This window comes from Lipotes vexillifer, unplaced genomic scaffold (assembly GCF_000442215.2).
Source record: "Lipotes vexillifer unplaced genomic scaffold, Lipotes_vexillifer_v1.1 scaffold717, whole genome shotgun sequence".
Taxonomy (NCBI): domain Eukaryota; kingdom Metazoa; phylum Chordata; class Mammalia; order Artiodactyla; family Lipotidae; genus Lipotes; species Lipotes vexillifer.
Window position 1 is genome coordinate 4,948,121 of NW_006798707.1, and position 23,265 is coordinate 4,971,385.

At 47.0% G+C, this 23,265-nt stretch overlaps 1 protein-coding gene across 1 annotated transcript in view; it reads right to left on the reverse strand.

The window, feature by feature from the left end:
• GALNT14 (polypeptide N-acetylgalactosaminyltransferase 14) overlaps nucleotides 1-21,195 on the reverse strand; it is a 233,031-nt gene extending 211,836 nt beyond the window's left edge. Inside the window, exon 1 of the mRNA XM_007470881.1 lies at nucleotides 21,067-21,195. Within this exon, the coding sequence (XP_007470943.1) occupies nucleotides 21,067-21,195 (129 nt within the window). The remainder of the gene's footprint in view (nucleotides 1-21,066) is intronic.
• Nucleotides 21,196-23,265: the final 2,070 nt, after the last annotated feature.

Consider the following 23,265-nt stretch of genomic DNA (forward strand, 5'->3'; position numbering starts at 1 on the left):
AAAAAAAAAAAAAAAAAAAAAAAAGAAACCTAAATTTCAAACAGAATTTGCTGAGAAGTTTCTGAAAATTCACTGTTGAAAATTCAGGAGTTGATGAAGCAATTTTGGACAATGGTCTTGAACGTGCCCCTGCTGACAGTTGGAGTTGTCTCACTCAATGTCAGTCTAACTAACTGCAGGTTGCTGTTGTGAGCCTGGCAGCCACTGAGGCCAGCACACGGGTGTGGTCTGGAGTCTGTGATGAGAGAGACCTCAGGTCTTGCAGAGCTGGATGGAGAAAGCTGATGCAGGGCTGAAAGACAGCCTGGAGAGGAGCAGCAGAGAGGCAAGCTCAGAGCTCCCAAATCCTATGGGCAGCCTGGCCCAGGGTGGGATGGACCCCGGGAGGAATGCAGCTCAGCTGGCGAGTGTTCAGAGAGGACTTCCTGCTCTGTAGCCCACAGGAAGGACTGGAAGCTGAACAGGCCTGCCGAGTCCCCTCTAGCCTGAAGCCAGGGTAGCTCAGGGTTTCCTTCTTGTGTCTCAGGGAACTGACTACCTGCCAGGTGGAACCACACCAAAGTACAGGAGCAAAGACTGTAATATCGTCACCACTCTCTGCTGCTCTTCCCTGAAGGCAGCTGGTCCTGAGGCTTATCCAGTAGACAAACGTTCCCCATAGAGGGGACCAGGAGGCAGAGAGATGAAGGAGCAACTCACTTAGAAGTGGGAGCTGCTGGAGGAGGCAAAGGACAACACAAGCAACACAATAACAGCACTTAATGATGCTCAACTACAACACCAAACAAAGAAGACTTTCTGGAACTAAAAAATCATGATTTTCAAACTAAAAAGCTCATCAGATGAGCTGAGTAAATGAACGGTCACTGTACCAACCTGAATCAGTGGCTCAGAAGAGCAAATGGAAAAAAAATATCACAAGAAGAGCAAAAATACAAAGAAATAGCAATCGGGGCAAAAAAGATATTTGGATAACAGATCTATTCAGAAGACCTAATTTGTGCGTAAGAGTAATCCCAGGAGGACAAAAACGAACAAATAAAGAACAGACAAGAATTAAACAAATGAAAGTAGAGGGCTTCCCTTGAAGTCTGCAGGTGGAACTGAGCTTCTTGCAGGAGTCATGGGAAAGGACATACCCCAAAGTATGTTCCTAAGTTCCAGAGATAAGGAGGAAATCTCACAGGCTGCCAGACAGAAAGAACAAGTGACTTACAAATGAAAAGTAGTTAGCTATCAAGTTTACCTGCCATCTGCAAAACAGGAGTCTAGAAGACAGCAGGAAACCAGCCACAGACTGCCAGTCATTGAAGCCAGCGGTTATCCACCTGTCTGATTTGTAGAATATTTGCGGATATGCAAGGGTTCACAGAAAATATAACCCACATACCCCCTCTAAGGAAAATACTCAGGTCAAAAAATGAATGAATTCAAACAGAGATCTCAGGATGAATGAGATGAAAACAGTGGTGAGTGATGAACCATGCAATTTGCACGGTTGAATCTAAATAGATAGTATAAAGTGCTGGAAACATGTAACAAAAGGGACAAACAAGAATACTTGAAAAAGAAGTGGCACTCTGCAAAGAAAAACTTGCCATTTAGCTCTAGAAGTGTTAAATTATCTTAGCAAAACCTAGAAATTAGTGGGGGTGGAGGTTGGGAGTAAAAGCCTTCTAAAGGTCTGCCAGATTTCAGTGTAAGAAAGAGTAAGGAAGTAAAAGTACTCCTAAAAGCCTCAATGTATTAGACTGAAAATAAGTGAATAAAACATCTTTGTGGGGAAAACTCATCCTTATCTTGTTTTTATAGAAATATCTATTTGAATGTCCTGAAAAGAAAGGTAACTGTCAGTGTTGACGGTATAGTAAGATATCTGCATTTAAAAAGGAAACAGAAGTTGAAATAATGACTGGCCAAAATAGTGACAATAATAAAAAGGAGAAAGAAAAATAAATAGTAAATATTCAATATATCAATTATTTCACTAATTATGATAGGCTGAATATTCCTATTCAAAAACTACCATTTTCAGACTGGGCTGAAAAATAAGAACAGGTGTTCAAGGGAGTCAAGGGCTACCACTGAAGAAATCAGTAGTTTCAGAGCTGAGTTTTTATTATGTGCCCATTAAAGGACAGATATGTCAAAGTTATTTAAACTATTATTTTAACTATTTTACATTAAAAAGAAACACAAATCTCCTTAATTCACTTTATGGAAGCAGTATATTCTTAAATCTAAACTTTGATAGAGTACCAAAAAAAAAAAACTATAAATTAAGCTAATTCATGAATATAACTGTTAAAATTCCAAATAAATGCCAACAAATAAAATCCAGTAGTATAAATAAAAATAAACTATAACTCTAGAAGGTTTACCCTAGGAAAGCAAGGATGGTTCAAAATGAGGAAGTCAAAATATTTCACTGCATCAATCAAACAGAAAAATTATATGATTCAATCAAAATATAATTAAAAATACAAAATTATTTCTAATAAAAACTTGAAGTAAAACAGGAAAGGAAACCACTACAATATGGTAAAGAATATTTCATAAATGTGAAATAGTAAATAGTGAAATACTACAGCCATTTGCATCAAAATCAAGAAGAGTCATGCATTGCCATGTCATTTCATTTTGAATGTTCTCATGAATGTGACAAAACAAGATAATGAAATAATCAATCAATAATCTTCAGAAAGAAGAGATAAATTTAACTCATTTTGATAATGATATGATTTTATACCTGGAAAATCTAATGGACTAATTAATAAGTAACCCCTAGGTTTAATAAGAAAATTCTGGTAAAAAGTATGATATTGATATAGTAAGAGATAAACAGATCAATAGAGCAGAGTGGAGTTCCCAGAACTAAAACCCATTGTTTAGGGGAAATAAATATATGACAAAGGTGGTGTTTCAGTTAGTGGAGGGAATGATGGCTTATTTAATTAATGATATTGACACAAATAACTATCCATTCGGAAGAAAATGGAGTTAAATCTCTACCTCAAACTAGAAATAAAAATAAAATCCAGACGGACTTAAGATTTAAAAGTTTTTTGAAATTCATATAGAAGAGGAAATTTAGGATGTTCTATATACAACCTAGTAGTTAGGAAGATCTTTTTAATAAAACAGAACATTCATTAACTAATTTTTTTTAAAAGTTCAGTAATTTGGGGTTTTTTTAATTTATTTACTTATTATTACTTTTTTTTATTGTTGGCTGCTTTGGGTATTCATTGCTGCACAGGGGCTTTCTCTAGTTGTGGCGAGCAGGGGCTACTCTTCATTGTGGTGCACAGGCTTCTCATTGCGGTGGCTTCTCTTGCTGCGGAGCACGGGCTCTAGGCATGCAGGCTCAGTAGTTGTGGCTCACGGGCTCTAGAGTGCAGTCTCAGTAGTTGTGGCACACGGGCTTAGTTGCTCTGTGGCATGTGGGATCTTCCCTGACCAGGGCTCAAACCTGTGTCCCCTGCATTGGCAAGCGGATTCTTAACCACTGTGCCACCAGGGAAGCCCTCATTAACTATTTTTTAAAAGACATATTTAACTATATAAAAATAGGCCAAAAATCATATGGTAATATATACCATAAGCAAAGTCAACAGTGTAACAACTGACTAGAAAAATATCTGCAATGCATATGACCAATAAAGAGCTATCTGTAACTTACAAAGAACTCTTATTATTGACAACAAAACACACATAGGCCAGGGGAAAAATGGGCAGAGGACATGAATAGACATTTCACAGAAGAACAGATCCTTAAGAGCAATAAACATATGAGAACCTCAACCTCTTTGGTAGTCAGAGGAATGTAAAATTATAATAGGATTCCATTTTACACCCGAAACGGGCAAAATGAAAAGGACAAAATTTACGCTAAAGGGGCTGCTGGGGAAAGAACACTCACTTTGCCAGTGGAAATGTGGGTTATTACACTGTTTTCAAAAGCAATCTTAATATATCCATTAATATAAAAATTAGACTCCCTTTGACTCAGAATCCCCCCTCTTCAAAATCTATCCCATAGAGGAAGCACCAATATGTAAGAATATGTGTACATAGATATTTACTGCAGCACTGTGTGTAGCGACAAGAGATAAGAGACAAGGCAGATACCCATCACATGGAAGGGTTGAGTAAAATAAGTCACAGCCATGTCATAGCATATTATGCAGTCATTAAAAATAATGAACTTGCTGATCTGAGGATTTCTAGGATATATGGTTAATGAAGAGTAAGATACAAAGAAGTATATATAATATGATAAATCTCTCTCTCTCCTTCTTAATAATGACCAAAACAGATCAGTAAATATTTATATATGTTTACGTACTGACTAGAGGGTACACAGGGAAAGATATGGAAGTTTACACATCCAGGTTGTTATGTTGCTTACTTAAAATTGGGGAGAGGGGCGAGTGGAGGGCATGAGGGAGAAGACAAGGCTAAAATCAATAAATTAATTAATAAGCAGCAATGAGAAATACAACATAGACAATACCCATTTATGTATATTACCCATTTTGATGTTCTAAGATTTCTTTTCAATAGATATATGGTTTTAAACAAAATAGGATCCTACTATAGACACAAGTTATTTTTGTTTGTTTTTGTTTTGTTTTGTTTTTTGCGGTACGCGGGCCTCTCACTGCTGTGGCCTCTCCCGTTGCGGAGCACAGGCTCCGGGCGCGCAGGCTCAGCAGCCATGGCTCACGGGCCCAGCCGCTCCGCGGCATGTGGGATCTTCCCAGACCGGGGCACGAACCCGTGTCCCCTGCATCGGCAGGCAGACTCTCAACCACTGCGCCACCAGGGAAGCCCCACAAGTTATTTTTAACTTGGTACATCGTGAGTATATTTCCATGCCCACTGGGTCAGGTACTTTCCTAGTCTAGCTTCCCAAGAAGATAATTTGGAGAGAGGCATGGTGGATCAGTCACACATCTCAGGGAACGCCAGCCGGCCATCAGCCTTTGGTCTACCTGGCATATATAAGAAGAAAGAAATCTCCCAGGCTCTGATTCCCATCCATCCTCCTGGAAACACCAGGCAGGATATCTTCACTTCTTCATTCCTTGAACGAATGCATACAGACTCAGGTCTCCTGGACTCAGAAGACGTGACTATTCTACATGACTGCTGGTCACAGCCCTGCCAAGACCTCACTGAAGAGAACGTAGGTAGAAAAGATGCCTTCACCACGGGGCATTTCTCTAAGAGCAGCTACATGAACTAACGATGAAAATAGGTGGTCCAGAAAAGCCCGAATCAGCCTTGGTGAGAAACAGAGAACATAAACAGCAACTCTCATTTAGGCCAGGGAGTAAGAGAAAGGGAATGCCACATTGAAGTTTCCCTGAACTGCCCCTTTAAGAGCAATTAGCGAACTCCGAGCAGTTAAAATCCTTAAACCAAAAATACTTCCTGAACAAAGTCCACAGTGAGTAGACTATAATATTCCCAACTGAAGAGATCCATTTACTTTCAGACACATTCGATTCTCAAAACAAACATAAGCAAATGGCTTTATTTTCAAACTCTTCCACTATCTGGGCTGCTCCTGGTCTGCATGGACTCGTGCCGAGTACCACTGCCTCAGGAAGACCCTCCCCACCCCTGCCAACCACACAATTGCCCTTTCTCTAAATTCCTACAGAATTTACTTCCTGTTCTACAGGAAGATATCCTAGATTTGCTAGTACATGGCACTGCTCATGTCCCCAGACTGCACCCTAACACACTACAGGCATGGTAGGATAATGTACCGGGATCTTCATTTGTATTTGTTTTCATTCCACCCACTCACTCCCACCCCAGCCCTGTCCCAGCCCCTAACCTCAGCATACAACCTGGACAGGAAACTCCCTCACTCCCAGGTAAGTGGTACATAGAAGCTGTGTTGAAAGAATAAGTAGCCCAGAAGGTGATGGAAAAAGGGAATTCCTCCAGCTTGGAAAGGCAATGAAGGTAGCCAGTCCTGAAAGTGGTGGGTGCCCCAGGGGGCAGCAGGGTCCCAGAGGCATGGCTGTGGGGTGCCCCTAGGAAGGCTGGGCCCTGGGCTCTGGGCTCCCATCACAAGGAACCCACTAGCCCGAGAGCAACAGAATGATGAGAGCTTAGTCAATGATGTTACAGACTTGACCATGATGCTCACAAGGTTCTAGGCTCTTCCCACATCACCAGGCAATGAGGATCCTTGTGAAGCTGTGAGTAGGAGAGGAATTTCCCACTCCAACCCAGGGGAATGGGAGCTCTGAATCAAACTGAATTCAATAAATAGGGAAATGTGGCACCAACTCTAGACCCCAGTTCGTGAAGTATGATTCACACTACGTTTTTGTGAGCAAGAGTTAGTTGCTATCTGATGCAGCGTTTCTCAAATGTGAATTGCACAAGAACCAGCTGGGGGTCTTCTTATTAAGATGCAGATTTTGAATCAGTAGCTGTGGAGTGGCCTGAGAATCCGCATGTCTAGCAAACTTCCAGCCCTGGCCCAAGAACCACACTTTGAGAAGCAAAGGTCTAAGGCCAGGGTTAGCAAACTTTTCCTATAAAGACAGTAAAAATTTCAGCTTTGTGGGCCATCTAGTCTCCATCACAGCCATTCAACTCTGCCACCCACGGCAGTGTGAAAAGCCAAAGACAACACATAATGAGTGTGATGGTTCCCATAAAACTTAATTCATGAACACTGAAATTTGAATTTCAGATAATTTTCACATGTCACAAAATATTTTTCTTCCTCGTTTTGTTTCCAACCGTTAAAAATACTTTTAAAAAGCATTCTTAGCTCACAGGATAAGCAGAGGAGGACTGAATTTGGGGTTCTGAATTTGGCCCATGGGCCGATCCTGGTCTAGAGTGTCCAACACAGTATAAAACCCACGATAGGCATCCTCAACTAATTAAAGTGGGGTGCTCAGCCTATTTTTCGATCCTGAAGCTGGTTTTCCTTTCCCGTGATCCTTCCACCAGTGCTGTGCTTTTCAAACAGCAGATACTTTGGGGACAAGTGGATGCTGGCAAATATACTTCCTCAAAACTCACTGAACGGACTTTAAAAGGCCGGCCTAAAACCTCCTTCCAATAAGAGGCCCTGTGGAATAACAGGTTCCTGTTTTAGTGGAAGAGCTTTAAGCAGGAGATTAAACTTCAACCACAGTTTTTTGAGCTACAAGAAGAGTGACATGATCAGGGGAAGAAATCAACCTTGCAGAACAGCACCTAGAATATTTGAAAGCAATAGTCTCAAACATTTATCCCATGAACGCACGTAAAGATTCTCTCCATCCCCTTGGCCTCACATCCCATTTTGACTTAAAGGACAAAAAAAGACTTCTAGCCATTTTGCAGCCCATTTCACCATTTAACAGCCATCCCAGCGACACAGTTCTATCTTTCCAGGAATAAACAACACACCTGAAAGTCCAAGAGGGAGACAGAGTTCTCGAGACAGAAGTCGCCAGGCGCCAGCCGGGGGCCACTGCGCCACACTCCACTACTCCCTAAGAATTCGCCCTGGGCAAGAAGGGCAGAACCAGCCTCGGCCATCTCCTGCATCCTGCACAGCGCTTCGCACCCACCAATGCCCATGTAGGTTTGCTGAATGAACTGATGAGCCTGACCCAGTGGCCTGGTGCAGGGCAACTGGCCCACTCTGTCTCCCCCTGTTTGATAAGCCTGTCTCCCCATGCTGGATGGGCGCTCAAAGGGAGAAACTCCTTCAAGGAGCTCACTGTCTTTCTCAGTTGCCGACTGCCCCACTGGCACCTCAGAATCATCCAGACCTGTCTTAGCTCCGCCACTTACTAACTCTGTTGACTTGGGCAAGTTTCACTGGATGTTTATGAACCTCAAGTTCTTCATTGGTAAAATAAGGGTAATCAATACATCATCCAAATATAATGTTCATAAGAGAACACTTAACAACCCGTATGGCTCAGACACTGTTTAATCAGAAAGGTGACAGCCTTAAACACCCAGTATGACTGTACTGGCAAGTACCAGGTAAATCTCAGCCTGCCTACCTTGCGGTAGGCCTTGTAAAGAATGAATAACTTAAGACAGACAGAACACCTAGCATTTCTCCTGAAAGGCAGCCATACACCCCTCTCCCCATGGAAGCCTCCTAGCATATGATGGTGGCCACGAAAAGCTCCATCGCTAGCGCTTCCTGCAGGACACCTGACAGTCACTTGCACCACTTATTGAGCACACGGCCAGAGCCGCCTCCTGACTCCTACTGCAGCTTTTCCTTGCAGACAACCCAGGGAGCTCCCGAGGGTTCTTTCAGATGGTCCTACCCACAGAACTCAGAGCCACCCTGGGCAGAAGACAGCTGGAATCTCATTCTACTGAGGACACACAGTCAACCCACTTGTAGGAAGATGGCCTACTTGCTGGGGTGGGGTGCAGAGCACATACCCAAAGCACCCTAACGCCCATCCCATCCTTCTCAGATCAGGAAAACAAGGACCAAACCTCAAAGTGCCACAAAATAAGCAACTGGGTCATTTCTTTGGCAATTAACTCCAGCATATATTTCACAGAGAAAATTCTACAATCCCTTACCCCTTATAAAGACTCCATGCCTGCGGGAAAGACCGGGATTCTGCTCTGGAATAACCCCGACTCCTTCCCTGAAAAGAACTAGCACATCTCACGTAGGGCCTTGACACGTGACACTCAGAACATGTCAGAGCTCTCAACTCCTTTTAAGACCAGAAGGAAACAAGAAAACAACTTGGTTACAGCTCAGAAAACAGCTATGCTTAACATGACTGGGGAGAATTAGAAGTCTTGGCACAGAAAGGGAAGAAAGGAAATTGCACATTATAAAAAGAAATGTGCATTTAAAAGTAGAAAATATCATAAATGTGGCTTATTCTTTTTAGTATTTATTTATTTATTTTTGGCTGTGTTGGGTCGTGCCGGCTTTCTCTAGCTGTGGTGAGCAGGGGCTACTCTTCTTTGCGGCGCGCAGGCTTCTCGTTGCGGTGGCTTCTCTTGCTGTGGAGCACAGGCTCTAGGCGCGAGGGTTTCAGTAGTTGTGGCACACGGGCTCTAGAGCGCAGGCTCAGTAGTTGTGGTGCATGGGCTCAGCTGCTCTGCGGCATGTGGGATCTTCCCGGAGCAGGGCTCGAACCCGTGTCGCCTGCATTCGCAGGCGGATTCTTAACCACTGAGCCACCAGGGAAGTCCCCAAATGTGGCTTATTTATGGTTAATAGCAGGTATTTGTTTTTGGTGCTCATAATCTAATTAGCAGTCAATCCAGTGAATCCTTTATTATCAGCTGATCCATAATTACTGCTCCATGCTGAGTATTTTCCCGGCACATGACGGCTTTCAACTCCTCAGCACAAACAACCAAATAATTGGTGCTATTATGTCGGATACAGGACTACTCCTCTCTGAGGGGTGGTATGGAGGGGGCTTACCATTCGCTATGGCCTTTGCATTTTCAGCATCTGTTGATTAACTCCTTACCACGCCCTCTTTCATCAGTCTTGAGGCATGTCGAAAGCACCTTAACATGGTCAAGAGTGTGACAGCTTGGAGATTTCCTTTTTCAGAGTTTAACCCTGGGATCAGAAACATCCCCAGTCATCTGACATGTTCACAAGGGATATCAAACAGTGCTGAAAGCACAATCTATTTCTCTTTGAAAGTTTTGTAAAGTTTTCTCCTTGACTATTGCTTTAAAATGACTTGTCCTGGAAGAGACAGCTTCTGATATAAAACTATTTCATTCAGCAGCTCCTGGTCTCAATAAGATGTGTGTAATTCCAGGAAGCAGAACCAAAGCGGGCTATAAAGGCAGGTTGCTAAGGGGAAACTCTATTCAATCATCGCTTTCAGGAGGCCAGATTCCGCATGACTGTGAAGGGAGGAGAAACCTGGGGTGAGCGTGGTGACGTGGGAAGAAGGTAGGCTCTGGAGCCAGACAGATCTGGATTGGAATCCAGTTCCTCTGCTGATGAGCGGCATGACTTTGGGAAAGTCACTTAACTTCCCTAAGCCTTGATGTTCCTCATCTGAAAAATAAAGCTACTAATGCCTATTGTGTAGGGCTGTTAGGAAGGACAGATGTCTGACACAGGAAACACCTGGCACTCATAGGGGCTCGGGTTGTTAGTTCTCTGCTTTTTGGCCCGGGTGCAAAAAAAAAAAAGAATAGAAAGCGGTTTGCTACAAGCCACTAGCTTGTAGCCATATAATTCCACTCACTGTAACTAAGCCTCCACCTCTTAACTATAAACATAGGTAGATTTCAGCCGGGGAATCACTACGGAGCCGAATTCCTATTGGCGGTTCCCACTGCCCTGAAGGCTTTCCCATTGCCTGGCCCTCCTCTGGGATTCCCCTCCCCCCAACCAACTTCCTATGACTCAGCAACTAGAGGGTTAACTCTCCGCAGGTATTGTACTTTGGGTGGCTGGTATCTGTACTACACTAGTTATTAAACGTCTCCCTGTACGTAAAAGGGAGTAAGAGTCGGGAAATTGGAAAGACCTATCAAGACCTTTCTCCAAATACTCTCTATTCAGAAACAGAAGCCAGTGGCTGTAAAAAGAATGAAAACTTCTATGCTCTGACCCCAAAGAGGTGCTAACACCTGAAGTCATAAGCCACCCACTCAGTTCATTCTTTTTCTTTTTGAACGTCTCATAGAGGAGGCATATAGAAACACAGAAGAGCAGGCATTCGATGAATTCCCACAGTGAACACACCTGAGTTACAATCACCCAGATCAAGAAACTGACACAGTACCAATGCCCCAAATGCCCCCCTGCTTCCTTCTAGTCACTGATGCCAACAAAGGGTCACCGTGAAATTGACTTCAAACACCATAGATTAGTTTGCTCTGTTCTTGTACCTTATGTAAGTGGAATTCCACAGCCTGAGGGCCAAATCTGGCCTGCCACCTGTCTAAGGATACCCTGGCAAAGTAAGAATGGATTTTGCATTTATAAATCTTTGAAAATCACGCTAAAAGAGGAATAATATTTCACAAGATGTGAAAACTACACGAAGTTCAAATTTCAGGGTCCATAAATAAAGTTTTATTGGAACACGGCCGTGCTCAATTTCACTTACATATTGTCCTTCACTCTGCAACAGCAGAGTTGGTTACAACAGAAACCATATGACTAAAAAAACAAAAATCTGAGTACATGACCTTTTACAGAAAAAGTTTGCCGACTTCAACTTGAGTGCGAGGCATTCGTCAAAATACGAAATGCATTTCTTTGGCATTTATCACTAGGATGAAATGGCAAGGTCATAGGTATATACATGTGTGCAGCTTTAGTAGACACTGCCAACACGTTTTCCAAAATATACACTCAGTTTTAAGAGAAAAGCTAAAACCTGGAGCAGAAGCCATAATCTCAGGTGTTAAGAGAGGCAGGGAGAATGACAGGGTGTTTACCTGATCCAGAATTAAACAAATGATTAGAAACCATCGGGACTTTTGAGTGGAGAGTGAAAATATCAGAGTTCTCTAGGTTTACATTTCATTCTTACTCCATGCACACTCTTTAAAAATATAGTCCCCTTTAATGTTGCCACGCTCTGCAGAAATGGACAAGAGTGGTGGAGTCATGCTTCTGCACAGGATCCCACAATAGAGACTGTGTCACTCAGGCCACATCACAAAAGCACCACCATGAGCCCTCTGGGTAGCTTACCCGAATTGCAGACAAAATACCAGGAAGATATTAGCAACCTCCTGCTTTTATGCTGTCGTAAGTTTAAGCATATACACGGGCAGCAACTACTTTACCCACACCCAACCTCCAAAGCAGCCACCAAGAGGCTGAACCCTGGGCCTTCAAGGCTAAAGAGCACGACGCAGGCAAGGCAACCTCTGTCTTCAAGCCAGGAGGCTCTCAGGTGATGCTGGGTACCTTCCAAAGACACTTGGAGTCATTCCCCCATACACCTGCCTCGCATGTCAAATAGGATGTACGTCTTAGGTTCTTTCAAATGACGTTTTTCCTCTTAGAGGGGAATCGCTTCTGATTGTTTAAGAACCACATTCATCACGAAAGGGATTCATACCAATGGTTTCTGTCTTAATTGCACAACCCTGTTGACTTCTGAGTTAAGCAGCCTCTTGAATGACAGCAGATCCTCATTTCCTGCTGTCAACACCCGCCAGCCAGGGAGAATCAAGGACAGAGACAACGCCGACTAGAGGACTCAGGGGTGGGAAAGCCTCTCTCCCTCCACTTCTCCCGGGACCATGAGTCTGCCATTCCAGGCTGGCAGCTTCCCACAGTAGAAAACAGTGTCCTGTAGAATGTTTCTGCTGGGCCTGCGAGTGAGTTAAACTTGGCCTGTCCTGGGAGAAAACCCAAAGTCCTGTTGGCCCTCTGGAGACCGGCTCTACAGTTCCCTTAATCAAACCCTCCGTTCCCTTTTACACGCAGAAAAGCAACACTGGTGTTTTATCAGAGGTACGGAGTCATTTCTCAGCAAGAGCATAAGCTTTTTGTCCATATGAAAATATATACGTAACACATACATATATAAAATAGATTTCATTTCCCCTGGAAAAGGAAGCTAGCCAGACGTTGAGTGCGGCCATGATACAAACAGTACATGCTTTACAGTCAGATGAGTGAGTTCAAGGCCACTTACGGTTGGGCGAGCTTGCCAGTCTCCGCCCTCTTATAATCTCAGCTTCATCATACTTCAGAAAACGAGGATAATAATAACACCCACCTCAAGGGGTTGCAGGAAGGATCAAACGAGGCACTCGTGAATAACAATGCTTTGTAAACTGTAAAACATCGCACAAAGAGGTGGAGGGAGGAAGCTACCTCTTATCTTCCAGTTCCTGATTCACCTTTAATTAGTCAGGTCTTTGAGCCAGCGCCTCTGCAGGTAAAGACCACCAGCCCCATAATAAAACCTCGGTCGGTGGATTCAGCACTCAGCTGGCAGCTGTCAACTGCCCATCTATTAACAGCCAATTAGCTGAGTGGCTTAACTAATCCATGGACCACGTGGTCTGATCTCCCCAAGATCCTGGAAAACGAGCCTGAAACAGATAATCCATGGACGACATGGTCCGATCTCTCCAAGATCCTAGAAAACAATGAGCCCGAAACATGGGCGCCAGCTAATTTCTCAATGACCATCAAGAATTTTGGCGTCCATTATGCCTGTGCGTTGCAGCTGTGAGTGATGGGAGCATAAATATTGATTGGCTCAGTATCTCTGTGGCTGGGGTGGGGGGGCGGAATTAACGATTAGAGTGTTCTCAGAGGAACAACAGGAGCTACATAAATCCTCAGCCTGGACCATCAGAGGAAAAAAATCCTTATTTGCAAGCCTTAGTGAGGACAGAGGAAAGGGTCCGATGGCATCTTGGGAGACAGCCTGTCAAGATGGGGCAGTCCTACCTGCTCTGTAGATGTTACCCACGCTGCTCTGGCTGGGAATGAGATGCAAATTGGGTTTAAACAACGGGATCATTAGAAAAGAGGCAGCTGGTGGAGGTTCTCTTCGTCTGGGCACTCAGATCCAGTGGCAGGAACATGTGCGTGTGCTGCTCGCCCTGCATTTCCTTGAAAGATCTCTGTAGCGCTCACAGTTAAGAAGACAAGTGACATGAGGAGAATTTAATTATTTTTTTCAAATGCCTAATCTTGTCTCCAGGAAATGGTACACAGAAGAGACTTTGTACTTGAAATTGGCATTATCCGGGAGATAGTGGTCTGATGGCTCCCTAATTCCTGCCATGAGGGCTCATGCTGATATAAGAGCATCCGAGCAGAATGGCTCAGGATGGCCCAGAGCGGCTACCTCCCTCCTTCGGAAAGAACGGCCTTTGTGTCCAGAGCAGCAGCGAGACAGGCTGCTCCTGACCTTGGTCAGTGCTTGCAGGGTAGTACTGCGCTCCTGCACCTCCAGACTTCTTCCCGGGGCTCCTGACCAAGTGCCCTGTGCCTCTCTGCTCTGGGGACCCCTGGCTTTCCAGGAAACGTGAGTAAGAGGAGCAGGAAGAATGATGAAGGGAGGAGGGAAGCGATGGAAAGAAAAATAGGAGGAAAGAGGACTCCCTGAGTGGCACATACATTCCTCCTGCCACAGAGATAGATCTCTTCCTCGCTCTCCCCATTAGCTTCCTAGTGTTCATTAGGTCCTGTGATGACAGCAGCTGCTGCCAAATGCAAAGACTGCTGCCCCAGAAGGTCATCTCAGGCCATTTATTCAAAATACCAGAGCCAGCAAATTTCAGGAGCTTCTGCAGAATTCCCCAGGGTGCCAGTGTACACGTGTGTGCATGCGCATTCTTCAGTATCCCAAAGGGATTCTTTCTTAATCAGTTCAACATCTGAGAACTCGGAAACTGATTTATCTTTTGGTTAATCTAACATTTCTGGTAAAATAATTAAAAGATAAGTAATAGACACAGAGTATCTGTGGTATAATTATTTAAAGCCACGAGGTCTCACTTCAGAATTATTCACAATTAACCCAAAATGACTCAGACTGCTGGCAAGGCAAGGCAAGTGGGAGACAGGCAGCGCTGTAGCATGCTGCTCCCATTTCACAGTTGAGGAGACTGAGCCCGGAAGAGACTATCTGAGTTATCCCCAGCACTGCCAATGGCAGAAAGAGACACCCGGGTTGCCACGTATGTAAGAAAAACCAGAAGGTGAAACCACACTTGATTACGACATCATGGGAGCTGCCAGGAGAGGGCTGGGCTCTCCGTCTTTCAACCCTGGTGAACAGTGTGAGTCTCTGAGGTCCAGACAAGGAGGAAGGCTGACCACCCAGCTCAGGGTCACTGCGGACAAGTGCAAGAGGCAGCAGCCAGCTGTAGAGGGCACTGCGCATGTCAGACTCACTTCCCCAAACAGATGGTGGGTCCATAAATGCTGGTCTCGGGTAGAATGTGCAAAAGTCATGACAGGGTTCACAGACGCTCCCAGAGAGAGGAGCTGGGGATTTGTCCCTACTTTCTAATTCAGATTCTCTTCCAAAAAATGCATCGGGGACTTTGAAATGCTCTGGAAGAGTGACAAAACTGTAAACGTTAGAAATTAAACAAGGGCACAGAAACACATTTCTTCAACTTCAAAATGTGTTCCTGGGTGCCTGATAATGCATAAGACTGTTTTGGAAATTTGGGATGGGAGAGGTGTGGGAAAGGATGCAGGCAAAGGCGGCAGATGAGATGGCATGTGAACCAGTCCCTGTAAAAATCCCAGGCCTTGGGTATCAGCCAACAGCAGCCTCATTCTGTCCCTGTTCAGTTAATAAATGACCTCTGATGACTGGAAATTAACACTTTTAAATGATACAAACAGATGAGCAACCTTGGAAAAGGGTAGTCTCTAGACAGCTGGGGAAGCTTGTGACAAGGACATTAATTTCTCTTTCTTTTCTGGTTTTGCCCCTTTGTCTTCCCTGATTTGAGCAGATATCATTCTGTGCCTCTAGAAAATTTTGAGACAGGGACTCCTGGTCTTTGCTTCCGACCACTTAGGGGAACGAAGGGAGAGGGGAGAGGGGAGAGGAGGGGAGAGGAGGGGAGAGGAGGGGAGAGGAGGGGAGAGGGGAGAGGGGAGAGGGAGAGAGCTACCCAGATTGACTCAAAGAGGTTCCCTTCGAATAGATCTGTGGGTCCCTGGGACAGGGCCTGGGGGAGAATGCCAGCTGGGAAAGCAAGCAGGGACAAGGGTGCAACCCAGGGCAGGCCAAAAATGACCCAAGGAGGAGAAATTCCTCTCGGCCTGATGGGACTGAACAGGGCAAGAGAGGAAGTACAGGGGAGCTCAGGGTTTGGGAGTTGGTTGATTTTTCCGAGCTTGTTGATATCTAGAAAGCAAAAGCATGCTACTTCTTGAATACCTGAGGCTCCAACCTTCTAGTCTCATATTTCCCAGCTCCTCACAGCAGCCACATCTGGCCCACAAGGCAACACCATCCCTGCCACTTTCTCCAGGAACTGCCTTAGATGGGAAAACAGCACAGCGTCCAGCGCAGGCACCAGCACACACAGAAATGAATGTTCATGAAGGATGAACGTTCATCAGATAATGAGCTATTTCTGGTCATGCCAGAGTCAAAATTCCCTGGACAGTCTAAAATACACCCACTGAGCATCAGCATATTATTAGGGCCTCTCTCTAAAACTGATGAATTTTGGGGCTTCCCTGGTGGCGCAGTGGTTGAGAGTCCGCCTGCCGATGCAGGGGGCGCGGGTTCGTGCCCCAGTCCGGGAGGATCCCACGTGCCGCGGAGCAGCTGGACCCGTGAGCCATGGCCGCTGGGCCTGCGCGTCCGGAGCCCGTGCTCCGCAATGGGAGAGGCCACAACAGTGAGAGGCCCGCGTACAGCAAATAAATAAATAAATAAATAAATAAAAATAAAATAAATAAAATTGATGAATTTTTTTGAGTGGGAGAAATTACCTAATGAATGGGGAATACAATAACAGTGTCATATACATAAGGCATTTGCAATATACAAATATTACAGAAAACAGGCTCTTTTCTAATAGTTTTTGCTATATTTCTAGTACAGCGCAAATACATTTACATGGGCCTGAGGCACTTTATTCAAAGCCTTTACATTTCCAATACCTTCCTCCAAAAGCACCCTCAGGCCTTCAAATTCTTCTGCTTTTACTAAGCCCTAAGCCCCTGCACTAAATTTAGTTTCTTGGAAATAAGAGACAAATTTGCTGGGTTGTTTTTTTTTTAATTCTGCCAGTTATTGTATAATTCTCCAAGAACCAAACAGATGATAGGGGAGAGAAAAAATGGAAACATTTTTCAGGTCTTTTTTTTAGTGGTACAGTATTTATTGCTAAAATACAGTTTCAATTAAGGCATCAAGCTTGTTACAGGATTTTCAATTAGGAATTAGAGCTTTGCTGAATTTGGGGGTGGGAAACCCCATAAAAAATCAAATCAACGTTGAAAAGTCAAACTTAAATCTTTATTTGAGCTATTAATAGAAACAGCCCTTCTTGAAACTAAGGGAAAAAATCCAACTAATTTTCTTAAACCTGGAGTGCAGCTTGGCTTCTCCATATCACTTGGATTGTGACGGAGCATAGGTTTTATTTTATTTTCAGGCCCACTTTGGAGATCACATGCCGGGTGAAGGAGGATGTTCCCTAACACTGAGGAAAGGGGAATAAGGGTCTAGCCCCCAGTGAAGGCAACGGGCTGCATGGAATATACAAGTTGGCAAGTCCCCAGCCCAGGAGCCCTCGCCATAGCCCTCTCTAGACCAATCCCTCCACCATTTCAACTTCTCTAAATATTTTTAGGGGAAGGGAGCCCAGTGCTCTTGCTTTTGAAAATAAACTGACCCCCTCCACCACACTGGGAAGAGCCTTAGGCAGAGGACCCCTGGCTTCAGACACGTCCAAGGCAAGAGCTCTCCCCATGACTGTGCAGGAGCATCGTCTAGGAAAACCTAGGATACTGAACTCACTCAAAAACCAAAAATGTTTCCCTACAATCGACAAATGACCCTGGATAATTCCTACAATCGACAAATGTCCCTGGATAATTCCTACTGTTGAGGAAACAATCTCCGCCCTGGCAAATGATTCCTAAACCAACAGTGCTGCAACCACCTGCAACCATTTGAGGCAACCCCGCAATGATGCCACAACCTTCCATCAGACCCGCCCCACCAGGGTGCACTCTATCCAGCCAGAGGAGCCTCCTCTGCCCCATATGACCTCCCCCGAGGGCAGAGCAGGATTCCCTCTGAAATGGTTTCCCCACAAATTACACCAACCTCCCTGGAGCTCTCCAAAAGCCAGCACGTAGGGATGAGCCACGGAAGTGCTTGGAAAGCAGGTGGGCATCGTGCAGCTATTAACATCCCTAACCTCACCCCATCACCCACTAGCGCAGACCCAGGCATCCATGTGGCTTAATGGCATGGAAGGAGCACTTGCGTGAGCAGTTGCCAGAACAATCCCATTCCATTCTTGTCCTGATGCTGCCACTTAATAATAGTCTTGTTGTCTTGGGCCAACTGTTTAACCTCATTACTCAATCTCATCTTCATAAAAGTATGATCTGCCTTATTGTCTGTGGTCATTGTGAAGCTTAAATGAGCTAATATATGTGAAATGAAGTTTGTGAATTTGTAAAGCACGATACAAATGCTAGCTATTGTTGTTTCACATGAATGCACGTGCTCACACAGGCTTGATCCACGAGGAACTCAAGAGGAATGAAGTCATTCGGCCATATTTACATGGGGCCCACCGAACTACAAAAAAACCCAAGAGACTTGGTATTCTTCATCTAGCTCCCAAATACCACCCATCAATAGGCTGCCTCAGACTCACACGGAGCCCTTGTAAAAATATTGATTCTACGACCTTCTACTAAACCCACAGAATCATAATCTCTGCAATAAACACAAAAACATGTAAATTAAACAAGCTCTCCAGGTGGTTCTGACGTGGAATCAGGTTTGGAAACCCACCGCACTCCTTGGGACCTGACATGCAAATTTCCTGAGTAGATCAGTCATGGGAATACAACTGTTCTAGTGCTAAGAAGGACCTCTCTTTGTCTCTCCATCCCGCCCCTCAGGTACATATACGCTAAGGTACAGAGGGATGCTCATCCACCAGACACAAAATACACCCACGAATACACACAACACATATATGTAGACACAAAAAGGCATAATACAGGTGAAAACCAGGAAGAAGAAATCTACTAACAAAAAAGCGTGACCAATAATAAGAATTATCAAGATTTTTAAAGTCTAGAGAATTCATGGTTATAAAGGATACAGAAAATGAGGGAAAAGGAAGATACTAAGACAAAGAGCAAGTGACTGCACAGCACTATGTCTGGACTTCTGACATTAGACCACTGCCCCCGTACCGTGCCACTACTCATTTGTTTGCATTTCTGCCTCAACCAGGAACTTGTGAGAGCCGCCCCCGCCAAACAGCAGGGGCACGGTGTACTCAGCACAGCCGCCCCCAAACCTAGCACAGAGCCTGGCCTGTGGCTGCATTCGATCAATGTGTGCTCAGCGCTTGCCAGGATGAGAAGAGGCCGGAAAAGAAGACAGACAAAGTGCACAAAGAAAGAAACAGGTCTCTTGTCCCAGCTCCCTGGTGTAGACTAGAATAAGCAAGCTTAAGGTAATGAGGTTCAACGCAAAACAGAGAGAGTTCATGCCCCCACAGGCATCATTAACCTCACAATAAGCAGAATCACCCAGGGAAAAAGAGGAAAAGCTCTCCAGATCTATGAGCTCTCCAGATCTCGCTCACCTCAGACCTCTCTAGGTCTGAGGTGAGTGAGAAAATTGATCCAGTGGGATGAAGGCTGTTTGAAATCATCAGTCTGACCTCATCACTCCCCTGCTGAGTACACCCCCAAGGTCCCCTGGTACCCACAAGGTCCTACCCAACAGGACCGTTACACATCTTCCCAACCTCATCCCTGCCATTGGCCACATGCTTTGACGCCAAACTCACCCAGCGTGCTGTGTAATTCCTCTCAGCCTGTTTGGTGCAATTAACCTCTACCTGGAATGCCCTCCCTACCTACTGGCAAACCTACTGTTCATCCTTCTCAACTCAGTTCCCTTATGTCCTCCTCCTCCTCCAGGAAGCCCCCAGGCTCCCATGACGCCCAGGGCACTGAGCCATTGTGGCCCTCAGCACACTGTATGGTCCTGGTCTATTCCTGAGCAGATCCCCCTACTGCAGAGAACAAGTTCTGCATCTCTGTACCCACAGTGCCTAGCACACTGCCTGGCACATGGCAGATGATCAATAAATGACTGTGGAATTCAATAGAGCATTGGCAAGATTCCAGAACATAAGTGACCAGAGACTTAGTTAAAAGGCAATCTCAAAGGCAACTTGATATAGTGGAAAGATCCTAAATATCGGAGGTCTGAGTTCAAATCGGTAGTGTCCTAAGGCAAGGCACTTCAAGACTGATCCGGTTTCCTAATCTTCGGAATAAGGAGAATCCTACCCAACTCATACAACTACTTATAAAGAAGCACCCACTATGTACTTTGCACCTAGTAGGTGCTCTGCACTGTACTTACTGGGAGCCTCCCCTCTCTCCCCCTTCCCCCATTACTTTCTGTCTCCAGCTTGGGACCGTAAATCTACTCCAAGGGCTTTTTCGCGGTCGCTGGAGGACCTCTCTGGACCCAGTTCATAAACGTGTCCTGGCTGGTCAAGAAACCCCCTGAGGCCTCCTTTTTCTGTGTCCTACAGCCAGGTCTGTGGAAGAGGAGACCGAGTAATAGGGGCTCTGAATAAAGGTAAGACGGAACCTTGCGGCTCCGCTCATATGAACCGACTGGGCAGGAGTTGGAAAAGCCACTTGGATTCTCATTTCCCCAACTCCCCACCGATACCAAGGCGTCTGTTTTTACAGGCTCTTTAAGTGATGTTCAGGGCACATTCAATTCAACTTCCAATGCAGCTGGAGGGATCGAGGAAAATTACAAAGCAGGGGTGGCGAAAGGAAGCAACCGCCCGGGAGGCTGCAGGGCGCTCTCCCGCGCCGCACAAGCGCGCGCGGCGCACCCTCGGTCTCCGGCCTCCCCCGGTCGGGCCTGGCAGCTGTGGCAAGGAAGGAGATCAGCGCGGCCGCCCGATTTCTCGCGGGCGCCAGCACCTGCCGGCCCTGCCACCCGACCCCACCACCGGCGACTCTCTCGCGGCGTCCACGGACGGCCACCCCCTGGGCTGCTCGACCGTAGTGCCCCCGCCGCCCAGGGACCCCAGCGCGCTGCCCAAGTTGAGAGCCCCGCTGTGCCCGCCAGCGCGCCCACCATCCACACCCACTCCCACTCCCACTTACCCACGGCGCGGGGCCGGGGATGCCCCTGAGCTTTTTGAAATCCAGAAACATCACACTGTAGCCGCATCCGGCGCCCGGTTACCTGCTCGCAGCACCCAGACCCCAGCCCTGGCTTCCCGGGAGCCCGCAAACCCGGCGCGCGAGCTGCGCGCCCTCCTGCCAACCACTGCCCCGCGCCCGGCGCGCCGCCAAACCGGTACCTTGGGGGTCTGCACTTCAGGTCCCGCCGGCACCTCCAACTTCTTCTTGGTTACCCAGAAGAACAGCAGCACGGTGATCCAGAGAACCCCGAAGATCGGCAGCACCAGGCGGCGAGTCAGACGCCGCATGGTCCCTCTTGCCTTCTCCTCTCGGCGGCGCTGCGCCCGTGGGGCACCCCCTGGCGGTCAGGGTCGGCGGGGCAGGAGTCCTCAGAGCGCCCTGCTCCAGGGAGCGCTAGCCCCGGGATCCGGGTGGAGGGCCGGTGGGATCCTGCCAGGCGCCCCGCCCGCTTGGGAGAGAAGAGAGCAGGGATGGTGGGCACACGATGCCCCGAGGCGCGGCAGGGAAGGGCCGAGGGGCAGCCAAGCTGGACGCCCGCTCCAGCCGGAGAAGCGCGGTGGCCGCAGAGATGCTTCCCGCGCCGCCGCCGTTGCCGCCGCCTCGGCAGCCGCCGCGAGGGAAACTGACTCGAGCTGTGGGGAGGGAGGAACCCGAGGCTGTGCCCGGCACCCCGGGAGGAACACGACGGAGGAGGGAAGGGAGAGAGCGAAGGGGGAGGGAGGGCCGACAGACAGACCGACTCCGAGGGAGCCCGGGCAGGAGCAAACGGGGCTCTGAGAGGGGGCGCTACCGCCGCCCGCGCACCGAGGCGCCGGGTGCTGTTCTGGGGCCGCCCGCGGCGAGCCCTGGGCGCAGCTCCCGGGCCACACCGGGATGGGGCGGGGCGGGAAAGGTGCGTCCCCGAGACCCGCCACCCCCAGCTGCGAGCTGGGATCCAAGGGCCAGCCGGCGCCAGGAGGAGCTGTGCTTGGGAGGACTTTCCGGCTCGCCGCCGGGGTCTGCACGTGGCGCTCACAGCCCGGTCCCGCCCTTTGGGCTCCCGCCCTATGGGAGCTGACGCTGAGACCTTGGGCCGCTGGCTGGGCTACTGCCCCACCCTCAAGCCACGCTCCTGGCCGTTCAGGGCCAAGGCAGAGTTCAGCCAGCTCCCCAGGGTGTTTCTCTGCCTGCCTGCAGGTGCCTGGCAACTTTTTCTTCTTAATGGAACGCTGAGTTGGTCTAAATTTAACTTTAAAGAAATCCTTTTAAAAATTAAGGTGTAATCTGCCTTAAGGGTTTTCTCTCCCTATAAGGACCAGGGCTCTGTGCTTGCAGAAAGCGGGTGGAGGATGGAGTCCAAAGCTGGGTCAACCACATGGGGTTCTTGGAAAGTGGTTTTGGGGCAGGGGGTACTGAGCACAGAGGGTTATCTTTCAAAACCCCTTTCCCCAAATGCCTTCTGGAAATGCATCCTCCTTCCTCTCGAAGATTAAAACTACTTGAGTCCAGAGGCAGAGCAAAGGCTGAATTGGATTCCCATGTGGGTCTCAGCCAGGCTGGAATGATGGTGATACCACTGGACTAGGGGTTCCTGGCTCAGGTCAGCCACACTAGCTGTGTGAATCTTGGGGAAGTCCTTTGCCTTCCCGGAGCCTTAGATTCCTCATCTGTAATGTGGGGATGATGCTACCTCCTCTGACAAGTGAATGAATAGTTGTGAAAGCTAAATGCAAGGTGCTGGTGTTACCTGATGATCTCATCCCTCAAAGAGGGAAAGAAAGAAACCTTGCTCTCCCTGGGGAGCAGTGCCATATTACGTCTGTTGCCTGAGTTGGAGGGATGCTTATCTCATCAAGTTGCCTGGGGAGGTGAAAGTGATGCATCTACTACCGTGGCCATCATCCTCCCTGCCTCTCCCTACAGAGCTCAGCACGGGGAGGCAGCGCAGGTGTAAAGCACAGCTCCAGAATTCACTCTCCAGTAAGATGGAGTCAGCAAAAAGTGGAATCAGAAATGGAGGAATCTGCTGGAAACCCCCGTGTTTGGTACCTTGTCTTTCAGTCACAGGGCAGTCCTTTCTCATAGCCCCAGAGTGTTCTCGGCCAGGCTGTAGATGAGAAGTTTTTGGTTGGGAACAAAGGTGGAAATCAAACAGCCCAGAAAAGCTGAGCACTCTTGCCGGCCCATCTCAAGATTCAGCTGAGCTCTCAGACCATCACACAGAACCCTGGGGATGGTCCAGGATTTGCCTTTATTAGAACTCTGAAAGGTTGAGGTAGGCTTCCCAGCCACTACTTTGGCTGGGCAAAGGTCCAGGTAGATCATGGTCATGGGAGGGGTGGGGGCAGCAGCAAGAGAACCCCTCTCTGCAGCATCTT